Consider the following 13912-nt stretch of genomic DNA (forward strand, 5'->3'; position numbering starts at 1 on the left):
ACTGCTAAGCTGTTCCGCAAATTTTGGGTTACCCAGTATAAACTTTTCAGCTTATATACCTAGCTTGACATCTGTCAAAGATAACCTCAAAATTTACAATTAATTAATGTTTTTTAAAACTTTGCCCAAACGAACACGAAAAACGTTATTCACAATATTCGTGCGCTGTCAGTTTTTAGGTATTCGGCCTGTTTTGCATCACTCGATTGACGCCTCGTACTTCAAACTTCGGGCTCATACCTTAAAGGTGATCTGACAGCGCTACTCATACTTATGAAAATAACTATTGCAATCGTCAGATAAAGACGAAAAAATCTAACAAACTATCAATTTTTTAAGTACCTTTTTTAAGCAGTAGTACACGCTTAGGTACTACTAACTGTCTTTCTAAAGCAATTTTTAGTAAAGTGTGTTCGTATTCCGATTTTTTCGTTAGCGCAGGTCACTAATTTCAATTATTTAACTAACCTCTTAGATTGTAAGAGCAGTAACTGATTAGTTTCTGAAGACTTGAGGTATTGTTTACAATTCTTAACGTGCTAAAATATAGAAATATTTGAAGGAATAATTAAAGAACATAAAGGTGTAAAAAAGATGCATACATTAATTTGAACAAATGTCGAGAAAGAAACAGAAACAAGAAAATTAAAATATTTTAATATTTTAATAACCACTAGAACTCTTTAATAGTTATTTTTGTATGTGCGCAAAATGATTGTTTTTTGTTGGCGCATAAGAATGAATTTTTGGTCGAGACCGTCAGGTCGAGACTTCAAACTCATTCGAATGCGCCAACAAAACAATCATCTTGCGCACGAAATACAAACACTATTTTTTCTACAACCGCTTTTTAAACCTTTGCTAATAAAATTCATACTTACTACAAAACGATCAGACATTCAAGTTGCCCGCTTGCGCTTGTTACTTGGTTACGAATTTTTGTAAAATTTTCCTTGGGTGTTTTAAATTTTTTCCACTACTAGTCTCAGAAGGCTTCATTATTGACTCTCGAACCGACCCCAGAAGTAGAATTTCTCTCCCAAGGTTATTAACCTAGGTGAACAATGAACAGCCGTCACTTAGCAACGAAAGATTTTCGTTGATTTCATTAGTTAACGTAAACGATTTTCATAGCAACCGTTGAAAAATGAGAACTCGGATCGTCGCATCGGACAAAATAATTTTATTAATAATTATTATCCGAGGTGGAGGTGGGATACGAGAAATTATCCGAAAGGGTTTTAACGTAGTGGAAAAAAATAGTACATATATAAACCACGGTGAAGAAGTCCCTTATAGCATAGCCTTCGCGCCTTAAAACCCTCGGCACGCCTCGGGCTCTAATCTTCTCGCTCTGGCTATAATCATGAACTTCTTCACCTTGGTGTATAATATACTATTTTCACCGTAAAAACAGTGAAAAAAAATATTAAAACACCCAAGGAAACTTTTTGACAACTATTTTTGGTCTATCAAAAAATGACATATTTTGTGACTTGATACTGATGCATCAATGGGGCGTTTTTTGACGGTTGCAAAAAAATATAACTATTTTTAACATATTGATTTTTTTAATCTTTTAATCGATTTTTTTTTAAATATTTTTCTAACCCCTAATTTGACACTTCGCTCATAGGATAATCATCAATTGAAACGAAAGAAGAAGTGAAAATGTTTTTATGCGGTAAAAATAGTTTTTACTGTTTTTCATTTGAATATTTTAATTGAGTAATTCTTTTTTTGAGCTTCGTTATCAATAGATGTTTACACATGTGTTTACACACATAAGCGGGTATGAATTTTTAGGTTCAAATTATATTTAATTTTAATTCTGTTTGGAAGAATTTGCGGAAAAAATGATAAATTTTAAAAATGTTTATTTTGACGAGTCCTATTGGTGGTTACATTTATTACGTGGACTTCTATAACACCCGGTATAATGTATGTGGTTTACGCAAGTGGAGTTTCTGTAATTGTAATCGATTTAATAATATGATTTGCATTAATTTATTATTCATAATATTTTAAGATAATTCCTAATGGTCAGGTGCAGTTTTGTAAGATTATTATTTTTGTATTTTTCAGTGACTGGATGACTGCCATCAGTAATACAGTAAGTTTAATAATTTAAAATAACACAGTTTAATTAGTTGTATAGGATAGAGTGCATGGAAAGTGTATAAAGTAAAATGAAAACAATTTCTAAATGCTTTTATAGTTTTTGTGCAAGTCGTTAAACGTTCTTCTATAACATCAGCTAGCAAGACTACCAAACAAAAAATATAATTTTTAATCTAACTACATATAGTAAAAATAATGTAAGAAGTCCCATGTCAAATTTGACAGTGACGCTAATATTTCTGCAAAAATGAAAATTTAGAGTTTGATTTCGTTTGAATTGTTCAAATGAATAACAACGCCTTAAACGTAGGTTTATATTTTAGACTGTACTTCCAAAATGCTAGCGCATTACCCTGAAACATTCATTAGTTCGCATTTTTGCCGCGGGACTTCTTACATTATTTTTACTATAGGTTACAGAATCCCTAGCGAATCATGCTGCACATGACAACTAAACTAATTGAATTTTTAATATAAACATTCTAAAATACTCTCCAATATTCTACTTTATAATCAATAACAATTTCAAGATAACCACATTCTTTTTTTTATTCCCGTACACAATTTGCAACATTGTGTTTCTCAAATTGGGCTAACACGTTCTACGATTAAAAACTAACGTGTTCCTTTTTTATACATATGCAGCAATTGTCTCGGCTGCGCCTCGTGCCTGAAACCTAGTTGTCGCGCTGTAAAATACCCCGACCGTACTCTAATGTAAATAATTATTAATTTATTAGGTAACAACTTTTATTAAATATTGGGTGATTCAAAATTATTGTTGCCAAGTATGGCAACTATGTACGAAAATTTATGTGGCAACTGTGTGGGTAGGGTAGAGTTGATATTTCTTTGACAGTTCATAGTCGCGCAATTTTGAAAACTGTCAAATCAATGTGTAATGATATCAAAAAAATCAAATGCACGCTTATGAAATGTCATACAAATGACAACTCTACCTCATCCACACAGTTGCCACATAAATTTTCGTACATAGTTGCCATACTTGGCCACAATCATTTTGAATCACCCAATACATTTGTAATTTTAAAGAATGACGAAATATTCATTTTTCTACAATGCCCTCAAACTTCCCATTTCTGAAAAAAAGTACATACTATTTTGTTGCATACTCGGAAATTACTGTTTCCTCAATTTTGTAAGCTGTTCATCATGATCGGAATGCCACTGACTTCTACTTCTAATTATTGTTTATTTTTCAAATTCGTTATTTGTTATTTTAACGCGGGTTTCGTATTATTTTGTAAATTTAGCTTCTCACCCACCGTTGTGCATTAAATAAACTAATCGAAAAAAGTTAGGAATATTGCTAAATATTTAAGTTAACTTCAGCTTACATTGAACTACCGTGAAAATCTTCATTTTGTACGTTTGTTTTCTACATAGTATAAAATTTATTTTTTTGAATTTGCGACAATGGTAACTAGCTGTATCATTTCAAAACACATAATAATTGTCAGACTGGTACCTTCTAATGCATAATAATTAATTCTTTTTTTGTTCGACACTGTCAGAATTTGAGAATTTTCTCCTATGTGAACGGATTTTGATAAATGTCACAACTTGTCAAAACGAAACGTCAAGCTAATTTTAAAGGTTTTAGGCGATTTGGAGCCTTTAAGGGACTCGTCGAACAAAAAAACGTTGTATTCAACTCGTTCGTGTGTAAATTGGGCCCTTTTTGGCACGCGTGGGCCATTTTAAAACGCGAAAAAACTCGACAAATAAACTGCTATTAATGCTCATATCTAAAGTGTTTTTTTTTTTCGGTTGTTTCCATCAAAGAACATTTTACCATTTTTGTTTTTTAAAGTCGACTTTGTACCAACCGCAGATAGTTTATCAAACTAAAATCGCACAATCATTAATCAATTATTGTAGATTCAACTTAAGTGTTGCTGTTACAATCTAGATTTTTAATAATTCTTATGTAGGAAATTTCCTAATCTATAAATTTGAGAATTAATCTAGTTTTGGGTAGCGACAATAACTTACTGTCTTAATCGTAAAATCAATAGAAAGATTCAACAAAATAGTTATATTTCTATAATTAAAAAAATTGATATTCATGTATAGTTATCGATGCATGAAGTGGGTCATTTTCTTACGCGTATTTTTTTTTTACATTGTTAGTACTGTAGCAACTATAGAAACAATACATAACAGTGTGTGAAATGCGATTTCACGCACATTACTATTTCTGTTTTTCACTTCACGCACTGTTTTTTATTAGTTACCTAGCAACAGGGTCACTGGTTGAGGTTGATATACTTACGTCAAATTTCCTTCAAAAATTTGAATTTTAAAATATAGACAAAATATTGTTTATAAGAAGTGAAGATATTTTTTGTGCATTCAAAGGCTTTTACTGCTTCGACCTGTGTCTCGATTTAAAAGACCTTTTCATGCACAAAAAACACTCTCTTCACATTAAAAAAAAATATATAATTCGAAACTTAATTTTAAAATTCAAATTTTTGAAGGAAATCTGACATTACCATGTTGCTAGGTAACTAATAAAAAACAGTGCATGAAGTGAAAAACAGAAATAGTCATGTGCGTGAAATCGCATTTCACACACTGTTATGTATTGTTTCTATAGTTACTACAGTACTAAAATACGCGTAAGAAAATGACTTCATGCATGGATAACTAGATTTTTTGAATCAATTATAGAAAAACTAATTTTTGACACTTTTTGGATGTTTTTTTCAGGTAAAAAAGATAGATAGGTATTTTTGATATATTATTTATAACTACTAAATGAAAATAAAAATATACCAAAATTCAGCTTGCTGGGAGAAAATCCCTAACTACATATGATGATTGGACTTTCTTTCAAAATGAAATAGGTCTATCTAGACAGCTAGTAATGGAGGTATTTGGCGTCCTCTGAGTTTTGGCTTGTCCAAAAAATTACAGAAAGTATTGAAAGATTAATATTGGTCACCGAATGTCAAAGTATGCGTTAAGTAATTAAATCGAGTAAACCTGAAAGTTTCTTCATTGTCGAAAAAAGAAAATCGACAGGTCGGTTGTAAAAATGTATCGCACATTAGAACAAAATGGTGAACACTTTCAGCATCTGTTGTAACATTGTTTAATCAAATAAACTTTTTCTCTAAGGGCCAGTTTCACCAACGTGAGTTAAATTTAACTACAGATTAAAATATACCAGAACATTGTTATAACAATAGGTAACTAAAGTAACGAAACATTTTAACCTACAGTTAACGTTAATTGGCGTTGGTGAAATCGGTCCTTAATCCCTCGAATCCTTAATTCACCATTTTATGTTTTACAATTGTCATTAAATGTGACGTTTGCCGCGATAGTTCAAAATTAGACATGCGTTGACGGTTCCAGCGCCAACTCTAATAACAAATTCATTGGATCGCAGGATATAATTAATTAATATAGAGCTTTTATTACTCAGATATCAAAAAAAATCTGCAATACGTATATTATCCAAATTTTTAATTTATACAGGCTGATTCACGTAGCCCGTTCGTTAGAAACTTAAAATCATATGAATATAAAAATTGGTAGCCGACTATAATGGACTGCTCCAAGCTCCTGAACCATTGGAAATACAAAACTGATTTTTTTTTAATGAATTCTTAAAGGTTTGGCTGATCTTCTACGCCACTAGTGACATTTTTTTATGTTTCATATGCCTACTGCAATTTTTCAAATTTGATAATCAAAAAATGTCGAAAATTTCATTTTTTAAAATGGCAATTACCATTTCTGATATTAGATATGAATGTAAAATTTAATCTTAAGGCCACTTTTATTAACATTGTGTATGCCTCTTTCCAGCCGCTTTGGCGTAATTTATATTTTTTGAATAAAATATTCTTTTTTTTTATTAGCAATTGTTTTATTTGAATTTTTATTCAAAAATCCCATTGCGGTAAATAGTAAATATGTAACAACAAAATAATAAAAAAATAAGCAAAGTAACAAAAAAATGCATTGAGCATTTTCGTTAATAGTAGTTTATTTAACGAGTTCGTGTGTAAATGGGCCTTTTTTTGGCATGAGTGGGCCAGTTTAAAACGCAAGTGAAACGAGCGTGTTAAAGGCCCACGAGTGCCAAAAAAGGGGCAATTTACACAAGAACGAGTTGAATACGACGTTTTTTTGTTCTGATTAATGAAATCAAAAATTAAATTTATCAACTGTCATTTTGACATTTTTAGCACCTACGTTGATTACTAAATTAAATCACATTATAAACGGTATCAAGTGGTCAGCGTCATAAATTCAGAAATAATAATATCTACTATTTATTGCAATGCGATTCTTGAATAAAAATTCAAATAAAACAATTGCTTGATAAGGAAAAAGAATATTTTATTCAAAAAAAAGAAATTACGCCAAAATGGCTGGAAATAGGCATACACAATGTTAATAAAAGTGGCCTTAAAATTAAATTTTACATTCATAATATCTAGTAAAAATGTCGCAAGTAGCGCAAAAGATCGGTTAAACCTTTAGGAATTCAGTAAAACAAAATCATTTATTTATTTCCAATAGTTCAGGACTTATAATTTTTTTATTGAAGCCCTGCAACCTCGCTTTTTAACTTTTAAACTTAAAATTTAACGTAAAATCGAAATTTGAAATCAAAATGAAGCCTTTCCGTTTAAAAAAACAAAGATGGCGTCGATTTCCGGTATTTTCGGAAGTGTCACCATTTTGAGAATATTTTATTTGAACTTGGAGCAGTCGATTATAGTCGGCTACCAATTTTTATATTAATACGATTTTGGGAAATCAGAAAGTTTCTAACGAACGGGCTATGTGAATCACCCTGTATATTATGAAAGATTGTGAAAAACTGTAATCTATCAACTTGACTAACGTCGGTATTTGTAGGCGTAACAGATTACCACGGCATTAAATGTCTAATTTCGATATAAAATTTCTTGTTGTACAATACTTTACATAAATGTTTATCATTCATTTAACTACTATCTCGATTTCATGATTTTTTTCGCTTTAAAACAGAATCAATTACTACAGTTGACAGGTCTTACATCTTCTAAATCGTTTTTGTGTAAACATTTACATTGTATGTATTTCCATTATATTACAGATACCATAACAAAGTACACAAGCGTTTAAAAAATGAATTGTCTTCACAGCTTTTACGTACAATGTTCTCTTGCTTTTATTAACCCTTGTAGCAAGAATTCTTTGTCTTAAGGTGGCTCCAATCAATTTTTTTAATTGTTGTCCAAGTAAACAAAATGCAGTTTGTTGAATAAATTAATGTATTTTTTTGTTCGACACTGTCAGAATTTCAGAATTTTCTCCTATGTGAACGGATTTTGATAAATGTCACAACTTGTCAAAACGAAACGTCAAGCTAATTTTAAAGGTTTTAAGGGGCTCGTCGAACGTTGTATTCAACTCGTTCGTGTGTAAATTGGGCCTTTTTTGGCACTCGTGTGCCTTTAAAACGCTCGTTTCACTCGCGTTTTAAAATGGCCCACGCGTGCCAAAAAAGGCCCAATTTACACACAAACTCGTCAAATAAACTACTATATCATCATTGCATTTACTAAATTATATTTACCTAATAACATTTTAGAATTTGAAAGAAAGATAAATTTTAAAAAATTGAAAACGTGTGACTTAACTTAAATAATCCAGCCGTAAATGTTATTATGATGACCATAGTTGGACGAAGATCAAAAATGGTTTTAGTTCGAGTACCAATATGATTTGAAACAAAATGAAAAAGACAAAATAAAAAATGGCGGAAGTGATCATTTTGAAATCAGATTTTATTATTAAAAATATGTGAATTTTCCAAAAAAAAGAAAGTTATTGACGTTTTATGTAAACTTGCTCATTACAACATACTCGTAATGTGTATCAAGAATAAAAAAAGAACAAACGAAAAATTTCAACTAACAAAATAAAATTCGTTGGTGACGAATTCATCTCTTTTTGGAAGGTTATAATTGCATAAATCTATATCGTTTTATGTTTACTTTAATCACGACTTTAGTTAACGGCAACTTTAATAACGTTGTCGTGATACGGCCCATAATGTTTAAAACATTAAAAATGTCACATTTTTAGCAACTAATGGTATATTATGATACAAGTTTATAAGGAAGCCTTTAAAGCACGGCGCGTAGCGGAGTGCTTTTAACGTCGCAAGTGCTTTAAAGGCTCTTATAAACGTGTATCATACGCTATTTTTTATTATACCCGCATTACAATCTCAAAATTATAACAAAAAAAGTAAATTGAAGTACCTTTTCCGAAGTAATCTGTGTCATTAATCGTTGATATAGAAATGGTCATTTGTTGTTGTTTCGTTGCTATCATAAATTGTGTATAAATGTTACCTAAGCAACCCTTAAAGCTTTAGTGTTTTAAGGGCCCTTTTTCGCACGCATTTTAGTGTCAAAAACAGGGATTATGATTCAGGTATAATAAAAAATTAATTTTAGAAAAGTCTTCGAATCACGTAAGTTTAGGGAACTTTAGATTCTACAATTAAGCATATCAACCCGCGAAAAAATGCGTTTTCATCTTCAACGTTGACACCATTACACATTTTTTTGATCACACGATACAATACCTAATACACTAAAAAGAATCATTCATATCTGACCTCTAGTTTCCAACTCACTGAAAAATGAACGGAAATTGATGTTACTGTTTGCTTGGGCATAAATATCGATTTAAAATTATTAGAAATCGTCGAAACCATTACCGCCCCTATTCTAAACTTGACCAGCTGTCAACCACATAAAAGTTTGGCAACGTCGCATTCAGAGACTATAGACGCACAAAAATATTTTCTTTTGTCTGCTGCTGGATCGACTTATGTTGTTTTCCCACCACAAATGTCCCATAATGCCTAAATTGTTCATTTTTGGATCCATTTCTGCAAGGACTTTAAACTTTGTCTTGTACGATTTGCAGTATGGCGGCCTTACACCAAGGCAACAATTGGCAACATGTTGCCTGCAACACTTTTTAGTATTGTTATTGTTGCCGGTCAGCCAAACTACCAGCCGCAGCACATAAAACTCCATTTTTGCTCCTCATAACATAATATACAGGGTTATTCTAAATGACTGTAGTCGAAGTAGGCGTAAAAACTCAATGTAAAATTTATGGTTGCCGCTCCACATAAAAAAAACATCAAAATGATGTGAATAAGTGAGTACACACGGGAGTTAAATTGGGTGCAAAACAACTCAATATTTCTTGATTCAATTGTTAATTTAACAAAAATAAATAAAAATCTCATCACCGCACTTTTCACCTAAAAAATGACAGTGACAGCGACAAAACTGACAGTTCACATGAAAGATGAAAGCGGCAAAAATGTAATAACATGGGCATGGCCTACTTCGACTACAATAATTTAGAATAACCCTGTACTACTATTAGCATCAATTCAAACGATGTAATATTCTATAACTAAAAAAAAACTTTCATTTCCCACAGGAGGCAATAATAATAATCAATGAAATAAATTTCAAACGTATATACGTAACCGTTCTTGTACACATAAACATTAGACACCACAGCAACGCTGCTAATTAGTTTTTTGTCTTGTCCCTTGTAACCATTATGTTACTATCAAGTGTATAATTATGATGAACCCGAGGAAATGAAGGCGCGTTTGAAGTTGGTGTAATTATTCACTCCTTAATTAATTTAATTTATTTACGTAGCGATTAAACGCTTCGTTGTAACGAATCGGCGTAACAGTACTAGATGGTCCCTAAGGTAAACGACTAGCTTTCTTGTTCTTATTTGAGTGAAGCACGTTGGTGATCAAGTGAGCTCGGTGCTATCGATTGCGATTGTTTCAGTTACCGCCCCCACCGCACTTGCCGCTCGAAAACAAGCGCCTCTCACTAACGTCCGAAAGAGATAGGGACGTCTTCTCAAACAAACCGGGTAAGCATTTTTTTAAAACTTTTTTCTTGTCCTTACCATGGATTGACACCTGAACTTACACTTCTTCATTCGCAGATAGTGCTTTAGCTTCCGGTCCTTCATTACTTCTATTTTGACCCTCTTCAAAACTTGTTATGCAAAAAACTTGCATATGTAATTAGCATGGTCCCATTTTCGATTTAAAGTTTTTCGCCCTTAAATATATTTAAAAATCTGCCATCAAAGAATTCTTTCATATGTCTAGCGGCTGATGATCAATATAGAAGTGTCTATTTTACGTGAATTGATTTCTAAAATGTTTCTCTCGACTAGTTGCAGTTCGTGCAAAACTCTTCTAATCATAGAAGCACTTTGTTGTCAGTTTACACATCATTACCCCTCGTGAGTTATTAATTTATCGCGTCTGCAACTTCATTTGTCGCGTTTCAGCTTAAACGCTTTTCTGATTTGTTACCTATTGTATTTTGCAGCAATGAAGTCGAGTACTTGCTGTAGCAGAAATGGAAACGCTGCGATAAATCACTCTCCCACATCAGTGACGTCTAATAAAACCAGAAACCACAACTACGACGCCGATCACACTGTGTTATCAGGGGTCGTCATCGACTGGGGGCACGGCTGGGGTTGGGGGCAGAACGCTTGGGCAGCTCATACGGCTTGCGTCACCGACGCCGCCGTCAGCTCAGCGCTCTACTGCCACGCGTTGGGCGACTATGCTGTTAGTGGCTTCGACGAAGTCGACTGTAGTGCTTTCGGCGACTTTATCTTCTAAAAGATTGCACGATCTAAATTCCAACAGAATGTCTTCACATGATCACCAAACTGTAGATTATAATACGAGATCACCTCCAAGAAGTCCTAAATCAACAATGTAAACATTTTATCTAATTCTGGTCCAGGCAAGATTTGTACGTTTATAATTAAACAAAACTCACTCATCCCAAATTTTAAATTATGATGACGCAACGTAACAATTCTAAACTAGATTATGAAATTCATGTCATGACGAACTACCATTCCCATTGAGCATCCGAACAAGTCCATAACATATCCTGTTCACCCAAAGTTAAGTTTATGGTTTGGTACAGATGCGAATGATACATTAGTAGAGATGTAAAAATGAAAGTAACTTCTCTTCGTTCAGCAATAAAATCCATATACGTTCAGTCGTCAATCTGTTGACGGTGGTATTCTAAATTAACAAAGAATGTTTCATAATCGATTAATACTGTAAAAACGATTGTCTCTAATTCTAAAATGAAACTACAAAAACGTTGAAAACCTTATGTGTTCCAAACATCTGTTCATTTTATCCGAGTGCTGCCGTCATGAGCAGCAGTCGAACAAGTGGTGGTGACACAAGGCTCAAAGAGATTAATTACACAAATACGTTTTTTCCACTTTCAGGTTTTCCTTCACAAAAGTAAATTATAAACGCAGACGAATATTAAAAAGCACACGTTCTACATTAGCACTGTTCTACTTTCCACATTTCATACTGATCATGAAACTCCATAACTGATGGTGCTGAAAACCGGAACGGTTTTCTTTTAATAAAATTGTTGTTGTAAGTACCTACTAAATACTTTTGTAAGAAAATTTTAATACTCAAAAAACAGCTTATGAATGAATCGACTTACCGATTTACTGTGTATTGTCAGTGTGTAGATATATGTATACTTCTAAGATTGACGCAGTATAGAAGAGATTATTTTTTTTTTAAGAAAAAATCTTACATTAAGAGTTTCAAAAATGGAGATTTCAATTTAGTTTCATCTCGTACACACTAGATTATTGAGAGTAGACTGAAATGTTAGAATGTAATAGAATATAAATGTGTTAAGTCCCAGCATGAAGTATGTGTCAATAATAATTACTTGAAACAAATATTTGTATCTACATTGTAAAATAAATATCATTACTGTCCGTCCACTAGATAGGAAGTAAGGTTGGCTAAAACTACCCTTCTAGTGCTTTCTGCTGTGTGTGCAACCTTGATGTAAATTTAACTTTCGATGTGACAAACAAATATATAGGGTTATTCACGTCAGGCTCGTCATCTTACGTGAATAACCCTGTATATTGTATAGTTGCGTTTCAAGTAACAAATACTTCTGATTCCATGTTCACACAGTCTCATTTGACGTTTTTGATATTTGACACGCTTATTAGATTTTTTCCTCGAAAGCACAATTTTCGCAAATTTACGCTAGAGAGTGGACGGATAGTAACGAGCCTAGGTGTACTTCTTGACACGAGACTAAATACAGAATATTTGTAAATTCCATGTGTATACTGCCGGAATAGATAAATATGAAATACGCCACGATGTTTTACATGTTAGCTTTAATGAGCGCATAGTTAAAGACTGAGTGCAAAGTTAATCTAGGAGCTATGTGTTACAAACAAAGAAAAATATTAAAATGTAAGCCAAACTCCAACCCTTCTAGTTAGTTGCAAAGGGAATAAATGAGAGCACATAAGTTAATTAACAATATGTAAATCAAAATATAACTACAAGATGTTGCCAAAAATTATACATTTAACCAAATCGGGACCAATCAGCAATATGTAAACAACACTACTGTTTAAATTATTTTATTTGTTCTCATTCATTCGACTAATATTTTTACCCTGGTAATTCTATGTGTAAACGTACAGGGTTATAATTTTTTAAAATATATTACTTAGATTTCAGAATCATATGTACGAGTATAATGTACTGTATACAAAAATACATAACAATATATTGTCGTTCTGTAGGTGAAAAGCTATCTAAAACTAGATCTTTTAAAGGCACTTTATAATTATTGACAATTCCAACTATCTAACATACATTCATTATATTATTTTGGTGTACACAGAATAAACAAAAAACAAATATGTACTAATTTTTAAAACGACGAAAATGGTTGTAAATTTCATATTACTCTCGTGTCAAAAATAAATTACTCCCTAGAATTCGAACTTTTAGGGAAATAACGTTTTTCATGTTGTGTGTAACTAGAATTTTCAAAAGTTATTTTGAATGCGTAAGGTTGGTTACTTTGAATTGAGAGATTAAATCCAAATAAATATGCCGCCAGGAACCAAAATTAATTGTGAAACGAAAAATCATCTATCACTTAGCGAGAAATTAGTCATTTGCAACTGCTAGAATTAATTTGCTGTCTTACATTTTTGGGATATCTTTTGTTTGCCACCAGAAACCACATAGCCTTCAACCTAACCAAATTTATGGCAACCTAGTAACGAATATCTCTAAATCCTAGGGAGTAATTTATTTTTGACACGAGAGTATATAAACTCATTATTTCAAAAGTCACATTCTGAATTGTGTGAAATATGATTTAATAGTTGCGGGTTGTCCTCGATTAAGGCGGTAGATTGGTTCCTTAAAACGCGTTAAGCGTTAAGCGTTACATCCCATAAAAATATGTCATATTATTAAGGTCGGGTGCGTTCCTAGGCCCCAATCTATATACCTATATATGAGTACCTATGTATCAAGATAAAAGTCCAAAATAAAGATAGTTTAAACAGGAATTCTTTATTAACGTTTTTATTAAAGAAAAACAAAATGATTAATGTTTTCTTTGTAAAAACAATTTTCTCGTGACCACGAGATTACACAAACAACTGACGGAAACCTTCTTACTGCAATACTGATTTATGTTCTTCACTGAAATCGCGTTATATCGAAAAAATGGGGTGTAGTGCGAAAAATACTCATTTAACAAATCGCTTTAAACGAGGATTACCTACCAGAATTTCTAATCAATTCTAAAAACAATATAGTAAATATCCTGATCTGTATTCAAAATGT

At 32.3% G+C, this 13912-nt stretch overlaps 1 protein-coding gene across 1 annotated transcript in view; it reads left to right on the forward strand.

The window, feature by feature from the left end:
• The window catches only part of LOC138123857 (uncharacterized), a 28210-nt gene extending 14559 nt beyond the window's left edge, over positions 1-13651 (forward strand). The window contains 3 exon segments of the mRNA XM_069038693.1: positions 2086-2113; positions 9999-10086; positions 10557-13651. Coding sequence (XP_068894794.1) covers positions 2086-2113; positions 9999-10086; positions 10557-10858 — 418 coding nt within the window. The 3' untranslated portion in view covers positions 10859-13651.
• The last annotated feature ends 261 nt before the right edge of the window (positions 13652-13912 follow it).

This window comes from Tenebrio molitor, chromosome 2 (assembly GCF_963966145.1).
Source record: "Tenebrio molitor chromosome 2, icTenMoli1.1, whole genome shotgun sequence".
In the NCBI taxonomy this organism is placed as follows: domain Eukaryota; kingdom Metazoa; phylum Arthropoda; class Insecta; order Coleoptera; family Tenebrionidae; genus Tenebrio; species Tenebrio molitor.